Below are 20,382 nucleotides of genomic sequence, written 5' to 3' on the forward strand. Positions count from 1 at the left end.
TTGATAAAGATAATAATTTTTACAAGAAAAACTTTATGTTAACGCAGGCAAGCTCAATTAAAAGTTTCGTATACCTGAAATCATATATCGCACCGTGGACTTTTTTCATGCGCTTTAAGTGACGGATAAGCTTATCCTTTCGACAGATGGAATTTCCCTTTGGTATCCGATTGACGAACTGTTCGAAAAATAATTCAACATACTATTTGAGCAATTTTGTTTAATTAAGCTAATAGATAATTAGAAAAATTGTGTGTGAAATAAATAGTTAATTTTATATTAAATTAAAAAAATTATATAATTAATTAATTAAAACATACGAAATTAATTATTAAAAATGGATAGAGTGCCAAATATTATTACAAATGTTAATAAGTCAAAGTTAAGTCTTTCGTATACAAACTTGGGAGAATCACAATGATTTAAAAAACACAAATTTATGTAATAAGAAAATTAGGATTTTTCAGGAAAAAAAATTGAAAGAACGATCCCTTTGATCGTTCGTTTACGATTTGAAGAGAATTCGAGATTTCGCAAAAATAAACTTAGCTTAGATATTGCATTATTACCTGGCAGGGGAATAATGGCCTGTAATGTGATGTGGGGAAACCGCCGGACCGCCACCATAAATTCCATCGATCTTTGAATACATTATTTTCACCGGCGTACTCCCGCCATCCCCTTTCCGTGCAAACCTACAAAAGAAAACATCCGCGATAGCGAAAGGATGGCTGATATTACGTCGACGTTTATTCCGAGGGTCAGGTATACTATTTATATAATCCGTCTTAGATTTCAATATACGCGTGAGTGCTCAAGCATTTTTTTCTGCTGTCAGATGGCAACAATAAAAGCAACTAATCTTTTCTGTATTATTTGCGACAACGTGAAACGCTTTAAACGTCATGATAAAACGCAATCGTTATTCTTGTGTGAGTCAAAAGCACAATTTCGAAAAGACAGCGATCAATATGTTAATTTATATATTCTTATCTCACACATTGACAGATTTATAATAATTTAAAATTGAATTGCGTAATTTTAAAGCAAGCTGCTCGCGTAGAATAAATACGTTGGATGAAAATAATAGTTTTATCGATGCAATCGATTTCTAGATATATAAATATTCTCACAAATAAATTCATAGAGAGTACTCGACTTATTTTAGAATCTTGCTAAATATGCGCTTATACTAGGGGTTACCGAAATACCATAATCGATATCTATTTAATTCACACGCTGTATACAGACGTGTTGCATCGATTTCTATAGTTGGCCAAATTGATAGAGTGTAACCACTTTCAGCTCGGCAACCGAAAGTGCATTCCTTAATTTCAGATACCTACGCATTCTGAAGTTTCAAAACTTTCGAGGGTAAGGCACGAAAATAGCGACGACCGCCCTTGATTTATTGTCGTGTTATTAGAACATTAGGAATGACTGCTTGTTTCAAAACGAACCAAGGCCTCTGATTATAATTAAATCGATATGTACGACACATCTTTTTAATTGAAAAATTTATTTTTGAACCATCTCATTAAAATTCATATTTTTTAGGATCAAGGAGTTTACACACTTATAAGCTATAAACTTGAAAGATTTTATAGCTTATCATTATTTTCGACTCTAAAGTGATTTACGAAGCACTTAGGCAACTCGAGAATGATTATTTTTATTTTTGCAGTTTGAATTTCAAAAATGTATTTTTACTATAATTTAATTGTCTCTTTGTTTTCGAATTAGAAACAAAAGTAATTTCTTAAACATGGTATAAATTTTCCTGCGTCATGCAAATTCCGAAAGTCTATATTTTCTCGATACAGGATGTCATTTAATTTGATCAATCGCACGTTGTGTGAAACACAATTGAGTTACTTTCGTAGCTTCAGAGTAGCTCATTTTAGCATACATTTATGCAAACCATCGTATAAGTCACACATCGAATTACACACTATTATTGGCAAACCTCCATTTTTTAAGTCTTTCTTTCTCAAATAACCCAATTTTTTTGCTCTTTTTTAACTTCTTCCGTTAATGATCAAAGATAAACAAGTGATTTAATAAATGAACGAACTGGATGAAAAAAATTAGATTTTATTAAATAATAACAATGTGTGAATTTTCGAACGCATCTTAATAAATTACACGAATCCAAAGTAGACGCGAAATTTATTTATGTGACAGCGAATCCACTTGCAAAAAATTATTTCGACTGACATGGAATTTTTATTACTGTTGACTAATTGCAAAACATGTTAATTTTTGCGCTACATTATTGATACGAGTATATTTATTAGCGTTTCTTCTATCACACATATATTTAAAAGGAAATATCAAGAAGAAATAATATCAATTAAAAGAATAATGTGTGATATTTTTTCCAAATCTTATCACTTCTTTTAATAATTTAATATTTGCATAAGGGTGTATTTTGATTTCTAATGTAAATTTCAAATAAAGTTTCAGGATTTATTTTTTAAATTAAAATATTGAGGAAATAATTTTCTTACAGAAATCTAATTTAATTTTGAAAATTACTTATTTTGAACAGGAGTGGTTTTAATATTCGAAATAAGTAGTAGATTCTTCCAGTATTAAATTTTTGTAAGAATTGTACATTATAAGCGGTTAAAAATAAATATTTAATTGTATTAAATAGATTAAATTGCAAGACTTTATTTACAAAAAATTCGACTTTATCTTCTCGATAATTATTGATTTAATTGTTGAATATAAAAAATTCACGGCAATGTTCGTGATTAAATGATCTCTTTTGAAATTTTATTATAAAAAAATACATTCCAAATGAAAGAATTAACCATTAAAATCCAATTGTAAGAGAGCCTATATTTAGTACTTGGACTTAATACTTGTTAATCACTTTTTGTAATGTATACAACAGAGCACCAATAGTTATAAAGTATGAAATAGCACGGAGATTACAAATCTCGCGCCGGAAATTTTCACGAAGTCCAACTTATTGTTAGTCCTTTAGTTTTCTACTTTTGTTTTTTACCATTGCATGTCGCACTTACCTAATCATCGCGTCTAAAAGTGGCAAGTGCACGCAGAGGCGCGTTGCAGGTATGCATGTATGTATCGCATACCTTGAAAAGTATTTGGTTCAAGGGCATTTCTAAGTCTAAGTTTGTAACCATGCCGTGAATAAATTCTAAGGGATATAAAAAAAGTAAAGCTAGAGGGGGGCTATCTCCGCGTTTACCGCGGTGTATTACATTACATTATCCGTTGAAGCCGACGACCTTTCGCGTCGAATCGTATCGATTATCCGCGATCCATCGCGCGGCAACGCGTACAATCGCATTTCGGCATTTGTACGCCGAATGAATGACGTGCAGATTTATAATCGGATTACAATTAGTCTATGATTTAAATTGTGCTTTATCGAGGACTCCATCGACGTTCGTTTGTTTCTGAGATTGTAGGAATTTCATCTAAATCAATCATACCTGTACAAGTAGATGCGGTCCGGTACCGTTGTCATTTAGTCTGAACACAAAAGGCCCTTCCATGCATTTTACTGCCATACCGAAGCATCATATTCTTTTTGAGATACAACGAACTTCCGGTTCAGTTACGTTGATATTGCATTACATTTAAGAAGCTCACTATAACATGTAATCTAAGAAAAAGAAGAATTAAATTAAATATTTTCTGTTAGCAAACGCATTGATGAGCTAATTACGCTATCACTTTTATTGTTTCGAAATAGCACTCGTAGCTAAAACCGTTGTTTTCTTTTATCAAAATATAAAAGAATTTAATTTCATATCTTCTTCACTACAGAGCTCGTAATAAAACAAAATATGCAAATGTGATAATAACTGTTTTTATCGAAAAAATTCAATAAATATTATCTTATACTTTTTAATAAATAATACAAAATTAAATAAATATAATAATTTTGTTGAAAATACAAATTTCTATATTAGAGATAATCAATGTGGATTTGTTTTTATATTACGTATTGAAAATAACGAATTAAAAAAATTAAGCGTGGAATAATTTATCGATATTAATTATAAATTCATAACGCTGTGTTTCTATTAATATGCTTGCTTGGCTTGTGTGTCGTATAGATGTACCAAGTATTCTCCAATGTCAAGGATATTTTGAAATATAAAACGTGTATATATCGTGGACGACACCATGTGTGTTGTGTCTACCGTTCAACTCTTATAGTATAAGCAAAATAGAAGGTAATATATAAGAGAAATCTTACCTTTACAGATGATAAACATTTTGTCAATAATTCCAATCCTTATATATATAGAGAGTTATCTGCAAAAATGAATAATTATATTACATTATTTATAAATTTGTAGAAATCAATTATTACACATAATACATAAATGTACTGAAGGTCACAATTTGTTGTACATCTAAATGCTAATAAATTATATCATATAAGATATAAAATGCAAAAGTTATATTTAAGATTAATATTATTATTTTCCATGAATTGTAATTTTATTTGTTAACATTTATAAAGAACTTACGCAGAGGTAACAGATGTAAATAAATTTACTGCCAATTCTGCTACCATTTTGACTTGGTGAATCGAGAATCGTTCGTAGTTTCGATACATCGAAGCTTATTTTTTCCCCGCGAAGTTTCTCGCTGAGATGGTTAGTGTAGACAAGGCGGGATCTCGGTTCTCACTGGTACGCGGCCACGTTCCGGTCTACGCAATCGCTTTCGGCTGATTCGCAGGTGCGCAGGCTACCGCTGTGAGCCGCTTGCAGCTTTTATGCGCTTTCCACCGCGATTGCCGCAAGGGACGACAAGGCCGCTAGATGAGAATGTCGGTTGTAAGATATGTAATAGGCGGTCAGAAACAGCTCGTTGTGGAAGGATCCGAGAGAATTTAGATAATTCGAATTTATGGAAGGTTATTAGAAGCACGCGACGGGCACTGTCGTTCTTTCCCGTCAAGGTACAGGGATGGCTGCACGTGGCAACTAATAAAGCTCTAGACTTCTTCAATTGAAATATAGTATTACATTGAAATCAGAATAATATAGCGTAATATTAAATTGAATACTTTCCGACAATTATCAAATTATTCGACTTTTGAGTATCTTGTCTCTAAAATTGAACAAAGTGGATATAATAGTAAAATATTAATATCAATAAAATATTATCAGAACGACGTAATGAAATTATAGTTTGAAAAAGTAAAATATTTTTAAAGGGAATTTTAGAAATTTCGGAAATATCCTTAAGTTTTTCATATTAGATGTATACAATTTTAATTATTAATATTTATAATTAATTTAGAGTATCTGACAGATCTACAAAATACTTAATCCAACCCTGTTTCCAACGAGTATTTTAGACTTTAGAGATAGTTTCAACTGTTTCAGCTCAAACGCGAGATTGAACTTTTCTGTAGCATTTCCGCGTGCTTTTAAACTCTCTTTTAATGGTCGACGCATTTTTAATGAGGGATAATTATAATCGATGTTTGCAAAGATTCTGACAGAGATAAAAGAACATTCAGATGTCACGCGACGATAAATGCGGGAATAATTAGAGTTCGTGAAAAAATATTGTAGTTTCGGTAATTACGTTTAATTAGGACGTTCGATTATCCAAATTTCGTGAAAAAGTTTTTATCACTGCGGAACGATGTGCGATATCGTTATATTGATTGTGCTTGACGATCAATTAGGACTCACTGACGACCAATGGATGTGTGAAGGACACAATTGCGGATTAGGTGGTTGTACTTAAAGATGAGGACTGTGTATATCTCAGGTATAGGAAAATCGACAAAAGTTCGAAAGGACGAACGTAACTGACGTCGCAATTCGACTTCACATCAAATGTCAAATGTCTCGCGTTAAATTAAATTCCTCGCCGGATACTTTTTTTACCGCAATCATCCGTGCAAAGGAGTAGTTAGGCACTAGAATATTTGATATTATATTTAGAATCGAAGCAGATAAGAAAAAAGACAAGGATTTTAGTTACAAAAATATACAACGACAAGAAGGAATAAAATTGTAAGATATTTCTATATTTAAAAAATCACTCAAAAACTTCGGATAAAAGTCTCGATATTTGCAAATATATGATATGAAATTTGCATATCTTTGATATTTCGATATTTTTTTTTATATAAAATTTAGTGATTCTAACTTGTCTTATTTTCTTCTGCTTTATGTCGATACGTTTTTTTTATCGAAGTGTATTGTTGTCTCAAATTAATCTTTTATAAAAGTCTATTAGAAAGTTTTTAATATTTAACTCTTTTTATTTATGAAATATTCTAAAATATTTAACTTCTGAAGAAGCAGAAGACTGTCTTCCATCAGTCTCTTTCGAAGACAGATACCGCGTGATCGTATTAATGATAAATCGATAAAACAAAGAGTAGCAACTTTGATTGAAAAATCTGAATTGGTTTGATCATTCTTATTGAAGATCTTATTCCGATCTCTCTTGAAATCGTCGATAAATGTAGGAAATAGTTGACGTTGTGATATGCTCGTGGTTTTTCGCCGTTTCTCAGTCTATTTCATGACATAATCAATACTCTGAGTTATTAAAATACTAAGCCCCAGTTGTAAATAACACTCGTAAATAATTACGGTTGTTTGTACGTCTTATAATCTTACTGGATTTTTATTATATATCTCATTGTACACGCAAATCTCCCGTAAAATTTGCTTCAACTGACTTTATAAGAGAATCTTGAGAACTTTTTACATGCGTTTCGATAAATAAACTCAGAAGAAATAGCAAGTATATATGTACGCATGCTATGAATTTAGATGATCAAATTATCTTTTGAATTAAGCTCGATACAATGAAATGGATGTGTTTCAATTTTGACATTCTTAAGTTTTGCTCGTCGAGTTTCACTCCTTACATTCAGTAACAGAGTCTTACAACGTAGAAGAGTTTATTAAACATAAATATCTATACAATCAATATAAAAATGGAAACAGATAATCATATATTATATATTTAGAATTTATTTTAAATATGTTTAAATGTATTTAAAATCATAAGAGTTAACACACACACAGATTTCTATAAAATTATTAAAAATTAAAAAAAAGTTTTTTTAAAATTCTGTCTTCTAACAAGTAAATTTGTGATAATTTAATAATCAATTCCAAAATGTCAGCAAAAGAGAGGATAAGAAATTTGGAACTCTCGAGTGAATATTTTCTTTTATTTCATAAGCAACACGTAACACGTATACAGAGGCTTGTGCGATGCTCAGCTGATAATCAGCCAAACAAAAGTTGAAATTTCGTGGTCCGCGCCGTTGTATGATTGTCGATGATCGAACGGCGATAGTCGATCGATCGTTCGTTGTCGAAGATTATTCGCGATCGTTCAGGTAAAGTCAAATTCTTTGCACACCATACTTTCTTTCCTTTTTTCAGAATTATTCCCGCAACTTAAAACACTTACATACTATATAATTATACTATATACTCGTTCCACGCAAATAAACGAGTTCTGTTCAAGTCTCTCGCACATATACTCTTTTTCTCTTTCTTTTCTCATTCACAAAGAAAGAATAATTACGCAATAACAGAAGCTCACGCAGATGGCACAATCGGTAACATATTAGAAGTAACGTAATAATATGACAATATCTGTCATTAGAGTCTCTTATTTTGTAAAATAGAGCCGACAATTAGAAATCAACAATATTTTATTCCGCGCATCGTCATATCCTGGAAAAGATTTCTTTCATTGATTTTAGAATATTTGTAGTGAAGTAGATCTAGAAATTTAATTGTTATAATTGTCCACATCGAAAAAACCATAAACTTAAATATTATAGTTTCAAAAAATTAAGAAAATTTAAAGATTTAGAAACTATGAAATATATTTCGGAATTACGAATTTTGATTATTTAATATACAATACAATATGTATGTTTCAAAAAATTTAAAAATACGAATTTATTTCAAAGAATTTAATGACAATTCTAGGGAGAGGGTTCTCTTTAACAAAAGACTGATGTAGAGATTACAGTAGTTAGGAGTTTAAAGAGATAAGAATTGTCAGCAGGTTGTTCCTACCGTGCGAATTTTAGCCTTTCGTTTTTCCAACTTGCGAATCGATCGGCTGATTAAATGAAAGCCTGGATGCATGTTGAACCTGTTATCAGTCTCGACTTTAATCGGCTGATTCCAGGGTACGGCAGACTCGCGGATGACTTACGGTGAAGTTTGCATGCACTAAGATTATATATCTGCTCGTCGTCGATTTAGTAAAGCTATTAAGTATCTTCGGCAAATAATCCTTAACGACCTACATGCACAAAATATGTCGAATTGACTCTTATAAATTAATATTATTCGCTCCTTTTTCCGCCTATATATTTCTTTCGTCTATAAATTAAGAATAATTTGTTGTTATTATATGAAAAATGTTCATAAATTTAAGAATGGAATTTTCAACATTTGACTAGCATATAATTCCGAGTATGCAAATTTCAACTGTTTGTTAAACATTATGACATTTCTCATTGATTAATAATGACTTAAGAACCAAATTAATCCTTTTATTATTAAAAATAAATAATAACGTTATTTAATGTGATATTTAATTTCAAAAGTGCGTTTGTAATTATTTTAAAATATGTCCACAATAGAATTTGTTATTGTTGGACTTATTATTTTTTGAATATATATTACAAATTTCGATAATTACAAATCTTATAAAAAACAGCAAATAAAGTCAAATTACTTGAATTTGTTTTATTATTATCATTAATCTTATATCAGAATTGTACGTGTTTAAAATCTGATCGCATGCAATTTGCCATCGCATGCAATTTTGATTGCTCAGAAACCATGTAACCATTTTCTCTCTTTATGTGTAATTAACGCATTTACTCGTCATTCATACTTTCAATCTGACTTCTACAATCATTTATTCTATTTTTTCACGATTATGCTCTCTTTTTCTCATCACGATGCACCGCCGTCGTTGATTGTCAAGCAAAGAAATGCTATCTTTGAGATTTTGTTATCGCTCGCTACATTCCGATGCACCTTGGAAATACGAAATTATGCCCACGTAATACTAATTGTTCTGATGACCTTTGCGTGATCCATGATCGAGACGACTCCGCCGACGGCTCGTTCGTTATATGTTGTATCGTCCCAGTGTTTCCTGCCGCGAACGATTTTCCGCTAATCCTGCCAGGATCGCGATTAGGCCTCCTGTTATTAAACGGGAACCGCAAAGTATGCAAGGATACATCATTAAACGTCCTCAACGTAATTAATTGCTCTGTTCGCTCGCGGTTGACGTCAATGTCGTGAAGTATGACGCAAAGTATGATGATGATTGAATATTCGTAAACGGAATTGTCAAAAACAAGACTGCATGTTAATAGACGCAAGGTCATTTCTAAAGAGCACAAATGAATGTTTAACGAAAGCTATGCGACATATTATATATAAAATCATGATAGAATCAACGCTCTTTTTAAAAAATATTTGATTAAAGGAAACTGTATATATAGTTTCTTTTGACTGTACCTTTTAGAAAATTATATATGAATGAAAGATTAATAAATTATTAAATTTTATAGATTAGAAACGGAGATGTATATCTCCATTGAACTCTTTAGAGTTGAGATGGTTGATGGCCTTCTGCGTCATTTTTAATTAAGCTAGATAATAAATATTAATTAATAAATCTCTCTCGTAGCCGGGCGACGCGCGACATTAGTAGTATTTCGTGTGCATTGCAAAAAATTAATTAAGGTGATTGGTGACGCTGAAAAAATTTAATATTTAAATCATTTAGTATTATTGATAACCATAGTTTTTTTAAAATTCTATTCTTATTACTTTTTATATCGTTTTATGATGTATCTCTCTATTCTATAAATATAGCCACATTTTTCTCTCAATTACTGATTGCAATTCATTATTAGACTCAGTGATAAAGAAGTTTCGTTGTCAAAATCACCCTTAATTAATCCTGTATTTTTGTAGCTATGCGAAGGATCGCTCGTGGATTTAACAAAGGGTTAGTTATAGTGATCTTGATCGAAGACACAGAAAAAAATTAATCACGATAAAGTAATTGATGCATTAACATTGTATGCTTCTTTCTCTTCGTTGCACTTTTCCTTCATTTTTTTTGCTCTTCCCTATTTTTTTCTCCTCTTTTCATTCCATCGATCGTATCCGATGGTCGAGGATTATTTTAACGTGCGTGATTTTTGCAAAAAGGACGACCGCCTTTCGCATAGAAGCTTTGGCCCTCGAGATTCTTCTTACACATCTAATACATCAACAAAAAAAAAAAACAAACGCTCATATTAATCTTAAAATAATTTTACATCGGTTTAGCAGATTTAGAGATTCTCTGTAGATTTCGATGCACGATAAAAATGATAAAGCTTTAAAAAAAACGAGTAAAAATAATACAAAATAAAAAGTAGAATGTTGACAGGGCTCTTCTAAAAATTATTACTTACCGTGCAGTTGAAGCACTGGCTGTGATAGTTGTTGTTTAGGGCTTCCACCCAACGGTCGCCAACCTCGACTGGGAATCCACACGCGAAGCATTTCGTGGTAAACAGCTCGTTCCAGTCTACAATGAGGAAAAGATTGCCACTTATAATTTTGCATATTTAATTGAATATGTAATTTAATATGTAACTTTATGAAATAAACGTAACTTAAATAAAAGTATTTTAAATTTAATGCATATTATTATATTTTTTAATCGCCGTGGTACACTTTACATTTTTTTTATTTTATCGCGGAAATACTAACCAGCTTCGCAATAAGGCAATCCTTCCTCCAAGAAGAACGGATTGTTACCGAAAAGTTTGCCACAATAAGCGCAGTTGAAGCACTCAGGGTGGAAGTGCTTTCCAATCGCGTTCAAGCAATCCTATACATTAAAATGAAATGATTATTAATACATCGAATCATAGTCGACGATAAATCACCTATAATACTGTACTTACGCCCTTGATTTTGGTGTTGCACTTGTTACACGTAGGAGCAATAAATTTCTCGAAACAATATTCGCAATAGAGTTGTCCTTTTTCCTCGACGAAGCCGATATCTTGAAGAGGACGACGGCATTGGGCGTTAACGCAGACAAAATGATCGGGGCACCAGATTTGGCCCAAAGCGGTGATGAAAGGCCCTCTATAATTATATTATAATTAATTTGATATCGTAATATATTTATATATATTTTTTTTTAAACCAAGGTGTTAATAGATATTTACGAAGTAAAGTTTTATACAAACCTTATGCACTCTTTGCCGTCTTTACAACACACTGGTTTTAGAGTGAAGCCGTTCGACTTGTGATTAGTATTTTTTTCGTTAGCTGTCAACAATACATGCAACGGAAATCATGTTAATCACTTAGACAATTACTGATACAAACAAGTACAATGAATTTTCGTATATTACTCTGATAAACGGAAACATAATGCAGAAATATAACAAACAATATTGTCAATATAATAAAAAATAAGTTTAAAAAAATATTGTTTAACAAAATATAAAATTTTAATTGTAAGATATCTGAAAAAATTGCAAAACATAACATTGTGCATAATAAAATTAAATAATACAGAAAGAGTTGAAATTGTATTTCAATATAATGACATAAAATTTTTTTAATTAGATATATGTAACTATATCTATAGTGACATATTTTTACATTATTTATATTATCTAAAATAGTGCATAACTGTGTAAATTAGTTCGAAAATATAAGCCTGAGAGAATCTAATTCGAATAAGTTGCAGGTGAAAGATGCAAAAATATGATTGCTTTAATTTTTTTAAAAATTCTTCGAATAATTTAAAATAGGAAAAAACCCCTAAGAATAATAAAAACAACACCTAAAAAATAAGAACAGATTCACACGCACACCCACACTAATATGTACAAGCATCAATGTAAAAACGAGTACGAATAAAGAAAAAACGTTTGTAAAAAATAAAACATATATATTTAGAACAAGATACGAAAAGCAACAACGAAAGTAGCAAACATCGTCATTATTATCGATCCGGACAATCCTGAGTACCTGACATATGAGTTGCAGTGAGCGCACAGGGGTATACGCGATCCCGCTCCGACAGCCTGATTCAGGATACCCCGTCCACGTTTGGGCGCACTGCTACCAGCGAACGATCCGGTCTTGGAACCCGCGCTGCCGAGGCCACCGATTCCAGTACCTAGATCCGGGTGGGACGACAAATTTGGTGGGTCTACTAAATTCTGGATTTCACTAAGGGGATCACAATGGATCTGGTCTTGGCAGCGGTTCTGAGTGTTCTGGCAATGATTGCCAGATTCGCAGTGGGTTTCGCGGTAGCTCTGAGTGTGATAATAAGTGTCTTCGGTGTAATTCTGGGCCTGAAGAGTCTGAGTCTGAATCGGTTCGGTCTGGATCGGTTTGTAAAGCTGTACCGTAGGCACGTTTGATTGGCCGTTCTTGGCGGTCAATCGGGCAAGCTGACCACTCAGGTTAGTGCGAGGTTTGAAGCTAGGAGTTGAACATTGAGGAGCTGGTGGGGGAATTTTTTCATAGGGAAGCGGGATTTGAGGGAAGGGAAGATTTGCCTTGGATTGATTTGAATCACGTTTTTTGCAAGGTGCCACGCAAACAGAACCGTCGGCACACGGAGTTACGCAGATGTCGGAACTTGGACAGTCGGAGATATTGAAATCGCAACTGGATTCGCGACCGCAAGTACCTGACGGTTGACCACAGGTACCGGATCGCATACCGAACGAAGGCGACACGCACATGACCGATCGATCTTTCATGGCTGTCACGCAGATTCCGGATCTAGAACAGGTCTGAGAATTATCGCAGGGCACTACTACGACGCCGGCTTTGATTCCCTGATCAGAATACGCTTTGCAAGGTAGAACGGTCACTCCTGTTTCCGGACAAGGTTTCGGTGAAGGAGTCTCATATCGCACGTGACGCACTTCGGTGGAGCTACTGTAGGTCGGTTTAACTGGCGCAGATGTTGTCATAGGACATGATAAAGTGGGCTTCGTTTGGCTCACCTTACTTATGGCACAGGTGTTTGGTTTCGGCTTTTGCGGTGGTGATACCGCTGGTATCTCTTTTTGCTGACATTTCTCGTAATCTTCGACTACTTGAAGCGCTTTCTTTACGTGAGTCGCAGTATTTTTCTGCTCGCTAGTTTCTTCACTCGTCATACACCGTGTTTCCTGGAACTGGGCGTAAAGTGCCTCCGTTGGACCTGCTTTGAGACTGCTGGTCTCCTTCTCGTCGTAGTTAACGGTCCTCGAAGCAGAATATTCTTGCTTTCTGTGACCACTATCAGTATCTTCCTCTACATGGTAAGAGATGGTCTTACGCGAAGGAAAATGTACTGCTCCACCGCGTTTCGATGGTGGTGGATCTTCTCGAACTCTTGGGGCTCGAGTTTTTACGTAACACGCTGGAGGCTCGGGCGGTCCTTGAGCAGGTGACTTGGATCTGCGAGGCGTTGGAGTAGGTGTTCTACTGGGAACGAATGGCTGACCCTCTACAGGTCCTTTCTTCATCGCCACTAAATTCTTCTGATAGGCCGGTATGGCGTCTGGCTTTTTTAGACCAGCTGTAAAAGATTTAGATGATTTGAGAATTTCTGGTTGAGATCTCGCAGCAGGTGACGCTGAAGAGTCTCTCAGACGATAATCAGGTGGCGGAGTAGGTAAAGGTCGCGGTCTCGATTCCTTGACTTCTTTCTTCATATATATCTGTTCTCGCGCGTAAGATTTCCCCTCTTTACCGTATAAAATACCTAACGGTGGACAGTATTCGTCATTTTGTAATTGAAGACTTGGAGTCTGCGATCTAGTGGCAATTTGTTGATCTTCTGGTCCGATTTCACGACTCAGAGGAGTGTAGGATCGTTCAGGCGCTATCGTTAATGCTTGTTGGAAAGGTGAAATTGATCGGATCTCCTTTTTGGGCGGCGGTGTCTTAGGGCGACATCTATGGTCCAGGTAGATGGTTTCTTCGGTATATAATTCTTTTACGCTGGAAGTGGCATTCAGCGGCGTATAAGGACGATCAGATACAGTTGTCAGGGCGTTCACCATCTCGGATTTCCACTCCTTGGGTGTGGAATTTTTTACAGGCGTGTCAGATAGAGGTTTCGGCCCCGTCTCCGTCTCTTTCAAGAATTGCACCTTTTTCTTACACGACTCCATGGTCTCTTGAGGTTGCTGTCCATATCTTGCGACAACATTTCGTCTTTCCGGCGCCTGTTGATCTCGAAGACTTTGATGAACCTCCACTTGCTCACGTAAGCTCTTTCTACGTTCGTCTTCTACGGCTCCTCTTTTTCTGACGCGTTCCTGAACCAGCACTTCTTCAGTAATCTCTTCGTATGTCTCTTTTGTGATTTTGCAACGTCCCGGAGTAGATCCGTCTGATTCTGTGATGCGTTCTTCTCGTACGACAGTTCTGCCCAGCGGCTGCTCTCGCACTTCTTCGATCTCTTCATCCTCTGCACTGAAAGTCACATGCTTTTTGTTCTTCTCCTCCTCTTCTCGTTTCCTCTTTTCTTCTTCTTCTTGACGTCTTTGTTTCTCTTCCTCACGTTTTCTTCTTTCTTCTTCTTCCTTTCTTCGCTCTTCTTCTTCCTCTTCTTTCTTTCTTTCCTCTTCCTCTTGCTTTGCTTTTTCCAACATCTGCTGAGCGTCAATGGCCGACGTAACCATCTCGGCGGACTCCTCCACAGTTCGTTCCGTTGTGTCTTCCACTTTTCGATCGATGTATTTTTCAGTTCTTCTCGCGAAACACTGAAACTCCGTCTTGTCTTCCGCTTTCTCTATCGTCGGAACATTATATCTCTTCACTGGCGATGATACCCTCTCCACAGTCTTTTCAAAAGTTGCCGATTGCTTCGTGTGCATACCGTCCACTGTCTCTTCGGCCGTCTCGGTGATCAAATCATGTTCGCCCTGAATACCCTTTGAAACTTCCCCTTCATCCGTCTCATCATCCCTTAGATTAGTTACCTCAGTGTCTATTTCTTTAACCGTCTCTGTTGGCTCTTGCTTAGGTATGGGTAAGGGCGGTTTTGGGCAGATTTGCTCCCTTCGACAGATCTCTGTTCTGTAAGCTCGTTGTTCTTCCCGATGTTCCTTGCTGCCCGATATACGTTCTCGACAAACTTCCCGCTGCGTAAATTTCTTGTAAATTTGTCCTGCAGGCTGTTCTTGTTGTGCTGATATTGCAAAACTCTGCTGATAAAGATTGGTACCTCCGCTGCTGACGGTTGCAGTCCACGGTTTCGGAATCGGTTGAACGATTCTGGTGGGTGTCAACGATCTTCGGACACTATCAGTTGAACTTGGCCTCGAGGATATCATATCCGATCGAGAGGTTCTATTGGTATCCCACAGCTCGATACGCCGATATACTGGCTGTCCAGGACAACTCAGCCGGTCCATCACGTCAGTTTCGTGCTGATGATTGTTTTCTCTCAATACACTTTCGATCTCTCGATCTATGCTTTCGCTTCGATGTCTCTCGGTTCTACGGCTCAAAGCTCGCTCGCAAGCCTCAATACTAGCGCGTTTCTCTTTGACCTGATAGCACCTTTTATCGAGAATAGGATTCGGATTGATATATAGAGGACTGGCAGTGGGATATGTAATATCTTCGATAGATTTCGGAGGTGGCCAAAGGAGGCTCCGACGGGATCTTACGGAGCCGGAACGGGAGGACTGATCTTTCGTGTTTTCTACGACCTCGTGATAGTAGGATCTTTCGTAAGTCTCGCTGTTGGAGGTTTCTGAGATGGCAAATGGGGATGGCGGTAGGCGAAAATATAAAGATAACTCGCCGGAATTGCAGGGAAGAGAAAACACGACACACAAAAAGTGTATAATACACACGTTCGGGAGGATAAGTGATTAGATTCGTCAGGGTACGTTAGAAAGAACAGACAAAAAACAGAGAAATTTGCAGTAAGTAAGAAGCACGATGAACCGTGCGCGCCCGTGGTCTCTTTCCGAATATATAAAAAAGTATATATATATATATATATTTTTTTTTTAAATTTTAAATATGCAAACGCAATAAATAATTTATTCTTGATAAATAATTCTTACAATTAGAGACTGACTAATTTGTTTTATCTTAATTGCTCATCTTAATAATTATGATAAAGAAATGTGGTTGAAAAAATGTAATTAAATATTTTTTAAATAATAATATTTATTATAATACTATCGATATTTTATTTTATATATAATAAAAATATTTATTATATCTGTCGTTATACATTTGTGCAAATATATCTTAAATAAAAGATATTTGCTTATCTTTTTTACTATAAATAATTTATAAAATACATTATTAATTTTTTATTTGTAAAATATTTTGCTAAAATAAAACATTCAAAAAATTATAAAGTAGGACAGAGTTATATTAATTTAATTAATAAATAATTCTATTTGATTTGATGATTTTTTTCGACGGAAGAGGACCACAAGCGCAGCCCGGTATGCAAAATTAAGAAAAGAAGCAGAATTATAAGGTATTAAATTAAAGATTTAGTTTTTGTGAAAAGAGATCTTTTAATATATAATTATTATTTAAATCAACAACTGTGCATTTCTTGTGATAATCACTCGATACTTGATACTTTTTAGAGCAGCGTGAAAGCTGTGTGCCTTCGTGTGCTAAACGTCGCTTTCAAACCGGTTGTAAGTAGCAAAAAGATTCTACGAGAACAATGCGTATTATAGCATCAATACACCTCGAATATTTGAGATCATTGATACAAAGCGAAGAAAAACGCTGTAAATGTCAATTTATGGGCGTGTTTTGAAGAAATGGTGTGACACAATGTAAAAAAAAATCAAAGTAGATGTACGTTTTACGAAGAACTTGTGCTTTATTTCGCATCTGCGTTTATTTATTCAACACCCTGGATTGATGACAATACAAAATGTGTCATCAAATAGTAGAAATCGATGTGTGCTATCTCATGATTTTTTTCTTGGAAAAGAAAAAACAAAAACAATTCCAAATATGATCAGAATATAATATAATAAGCATTGCAATATTATATTGTTAAACTGATAGACATATTTCAAAATAACTAAAGATAACTTTTCTCTTATCCATATTATTTAATTAAAAAACTTGAAATAAAAATCGTGAATAGTGAAATCATAGTCTGGCACTTTTATCATCTGGATCGTGTTTGCATTTCGGTTGCCAGCATGAAGACGACGACGGCGCCATTGAGAGCTATTGATTCATGCGAATGTGAGGGAGAAGGGTCTGGGTTTCGGGTTGAAAGACGGACCGGCTGAAAAAAGATAAAAGAAAGATTATACGCGGAAAGAAAAAGCACGATAACACGCGGTTAAATTGCACGAGTAGACATGGGGATCGATCTATGTATTTTCCAGAAAAGTTAATGCTAAGTTTTCTTAAATATAATATTTCTAGGATGAAGTTAATAATATAAAATTTCTTTATTGAAAATAATACTTTAAAAAAGTCACTTTTAATATAAAAAATTATTATATTATATCTGAAATAATAAACTAAACATTAATTATAAAAACATATATTACATAATTTTTTTCAAAGAAAAAGTATTATATAAAAATTATTGGAAAGAAGAAAGATTACGAAGGAAAGTATTTATCATTTTCTTAATGCACATAAATATTATTATTATTATTATTAAATATTGGATTTCTAATTTGATCTTGTTCTCTCATAATGGCATATTTAAAATAATTAAGATACAGCTATTATGAATAATTTTTCGAGTGTATCGTGCAAATTTTTAAAATAAGAAGGTTAAAGTATGAAAGTAAGAAGGGATGAAATCGTAATATTGAAAGGTCGTTACAAACTGTCATAGCTCTCAGAGTTCGCCGTCGTCGTCGAGATAACGACGAATAATAAGGAGCCAAGAATGAAACGATCAAAACTATGAGACGTCCCTCCTTTTCTCTCTCTATCACTATTTAAAGAGACTATCACAATATATAGACCAGCGAGGACCAATGATCGATCGATCGATAATATGATACATGTATATACGAGCTGCGTGCAAGGGAGAAAGAGCGATATAAAATATGAGAATGTAAGCCAAAGGAGGCGTATCAGCCAAAGCTCGAAACTCGGTCAACCGACGGCTCTAATCTATTCGTCGTACCTCTGAAAGGCGAACTTTTTGGCTTTGGCAGGGTAGAGTACCGACCTATTTGCAAGAATCGAAGACAGAGTTAGGGCAAGGACGTATAAGACAAGATCACGATTATCTTAAATCGATTATGAAATTGCTTCTTCGAACTTCTCAAATAACTGCGTAAAATCGACGCAGTTCCCCGAATCAAAAAAATGATGAAGAAAAGAGGCGATAGGATTGTCTTTCTCTATCTATCCATTGTTGCTTACCAATCAAATATTTCGATTTATCGCAGAAAAGATTTTAACACATCTTTAAAATTAACGTCATCTTACATTACCTTAATTCCTCTTTTGTACTCGAGATAAATATTTTTCAGCGATATTACATAACGTCAATTATATAAATATACAGATCTGAGCATGGATTTTGCATCTATTTATATTTTTTATCAAACACTGATCTTAAAAAATACACGAGTTTTCGTCATCCTGTATTGCATCAGTTCTTTAAGTTTATATCATACCTATTTATATTTATAATAATAAGATTGACTTACCTGTCACAGTCTGGCTTTGAGGACGTGGCAAGGTATTGCTTCCGGAATTCAATGTCGGAGGCGGAGACAAATTCGATGAGAAACCAGCACTCGATCCACCAAAGGGCTTAGGACCAACGAGATTGTTGCTCGTTGGTGCCTGTAAATTTACAAATTTTCTTCTCTAATTGCTATTATCGTAATATATATGTTTTAATTTTTGATATAAAAATGGAGCATTGTGCACTTAAACAATGTTTTAATACAGTAATTTATATCACATTAATTATTTCTTCTTTAGAATATTGTGATAATTCTTGAACCAAATAAATAAAGTACTCTCTTGTTATATAAGAAACGAGGTATAAATTAAAATCACAACTACAGAATTAACAGATTAAAAGGTAGTCAGATAAAAGGTAGTCAGTGCCAAATATAGTTGAACATGCGAGATTTCGCTGCTTTGATAACGCCTGTTAATGCAAAAGTGCGATAGGTTAATCAGTGACCCATATCGCGCAAAGTCTCAAGGAACATTGTACTGCTCCCGTGCTTAAAACTGTTATTTCCGCTATGGAGGTCACATGCAAGCAATTGCATTGCACACAATTTGATTATAAGCTTATGAAATTTTGGGATAACTAATTGCTATACCCTTGTGTATATTATATAACATGAAGGTAATTTTACACCCATTTAAAAATTTTACTTTATATATTTTAATTTTTATTATTTATATTTAGAGCCACGGAATTAAAAAAAATATGTACAAAGATTACACACACATTAGTCTTTATATAATTTAAAATTGTTATTTTTATACAAATAGAATAATTTTGACCAACTTTTAAGTAAATTAAAGCAATTATATTATGTTTACATTTATTAATTATTTTAAAACTTCATTTCGTTTTACATTATATGTCAAATTTGAATTTCGATTTTCATAAGTTGAAAGTTTATTGTCCAAAAAAAAAATAGTTTAGCAGTTTGAAATTTAAGTTTTTCATATTTTTGATAATAGAGAAAATAGAAAGAAGACATCAAGATGCACTATACTTGAAATATGCTTTAAGATTAACAATTTCCACTGATGAAATGTCATTATGTTATTAGTTAATTGTGATATCTTGATACATTTTCGATGACAGTTTGAATTCATTTCCGCGTTTGAATCAAAACAACGATATCTCAAATAGTAATTTTTATGGGATAAATTATATACTGACGATCTTGAAGGGCGATCGAGATCAATTAGAGCGTTACGAATCGTGCTGGGACTTTACCTGGACTGATCGTAAGCTCGGTGAATCGACGGGCGGGGTGCCAAAACGGGTGGGCTGCACAAAACGATACAACGATGTCATGTGGGACGAATGATTAAAAACAAGATGAGAGAGAGAGAGAAAGAGAGAGAGAGAGAGAGAGAAAAAAAATTGGCAGAAACGTTCCTAATTACGACAGACTAATTAGTCACGAGTTCGAAATAGTCGCGAATATAATTATTAATATACTTAGGTAATCGACTGATTCCAAGACATTTTAATAATATTATAATAATTTTTGCTTTAGGATACATGACTCTTTGATGATTATTAGTATTAATCAGTGAAAAATTTTTAGATATATTTCTCGTTTTATATAATCAATGAATATGAAAA

The 20,382-nt window shown here is 34.1% G+C and overlaps 2 protein-coding genes across 8 annotated transcripts in view; both read right to left on the reverse strand.

Moving 5' to 3' along the window:
- LOC108752779 (probable tubulin polyglutamylase TTLL2) overlaps positions 1 to 4,759 on the reverse strand; it is a 7,403-nt gene extending 2,644 nt beyond the window's left edge. The window contains exons 1-5 of the mRNA XM_018493864.1: positions 4,521 to 4,759; positions 4,244 to 4,302; positions 3,471 to 3,643; positions 570 to 695; positions 75 to 178 (exon numbers count right to left, since the gene is read on the reverse strand). Coding sequence (XP_018349366.1) covers positions 75 to 178; positions 570 to 695; positions 3,471 to 3,548 — 308 coding nt within the window. The 5' untranslated portion in view covers positions 3,549 to 3,643; positions 4,244 to 4,302; positions 4,521 to 4,759. The remainder of the gene's footprint in view (positions 1 to 74; positions 179 to 569; positions 696 to 3,470; positions 3,644 to 4,243; positions 4,303 to 4,520) is intronic.
- A 5,100-nt stretch (positions 4,760 to 9,859) lies between these two features.
- Positions 9,860 to 20,382, reverse strand: part of LOC108752844 (PDZ and LIM domain protein Zasp) — a 34,964-nt gene continuing 24,441 nt past the window's right edge. For 4 of the 7 annotated variants that reach the window (XM_018493983.1, XM_018493980.1, XM_018493986.1 and 1 more), the window contains 7 exons: positions 20,008 to 20,061; positions 18,743 to 18,881; positions 12,075 to 15,819; positions 10,991 to 11,177; positions 10,794 to 10,914; positions 10,493 to 10,608; positions 9,860 to 10,296 (listed from right to left, as the gene is read on the reverse strand). In XM_018493983.1, the coding sequence (XP_018349485.1) occupies positions 10,219 to 10,296; positions 10,493 to 10,608; positions 10,794 to 10,914; positions 10,991 to 11,177; positions 12,075 to 15,819; positions 18,743 to 18,881; positions 20,008 to 20,061 (4,440 nt within the window). In that variant the 3' untranslated portion in view covers positions 9,860 to 10,218. Of the gene's footprint in view, positions 10,297 to 10,492; positions 10,609 to 10,793; positions 10,915 to 10,990; positions 11,178 to 12,074; positions 15,820 to 18,210; positions 18,256 to 18,742; positions 18,882 to 20,007; positions 20,062 to 20,382 lie in introns of all 7 variants that reach the window. The other 3 variants (XM_018493985.1, XM_018493987.1, XM_018493984.1) reach the window with 2 other exon arrangements.

Source organism: Trachymyrmex septentrionalis, unplaced genomic scaffold, assembly GCF_001594115.1.
Source record: "Trachymyrmex septentrionalis isolate Tsep2-gDNA-1 unplaced genomic scaffold, Tsep1.0 scaffold62, whole genome shotgun sequence".
NCBI classification, from domain to species: domain Eukaryota; kingdom Metazoa; phylum Arthropoda; class Insecta; order Hymenoptera; family Formicidae; genus Trachymyrmex; species Trachymyrmex septentrionalis.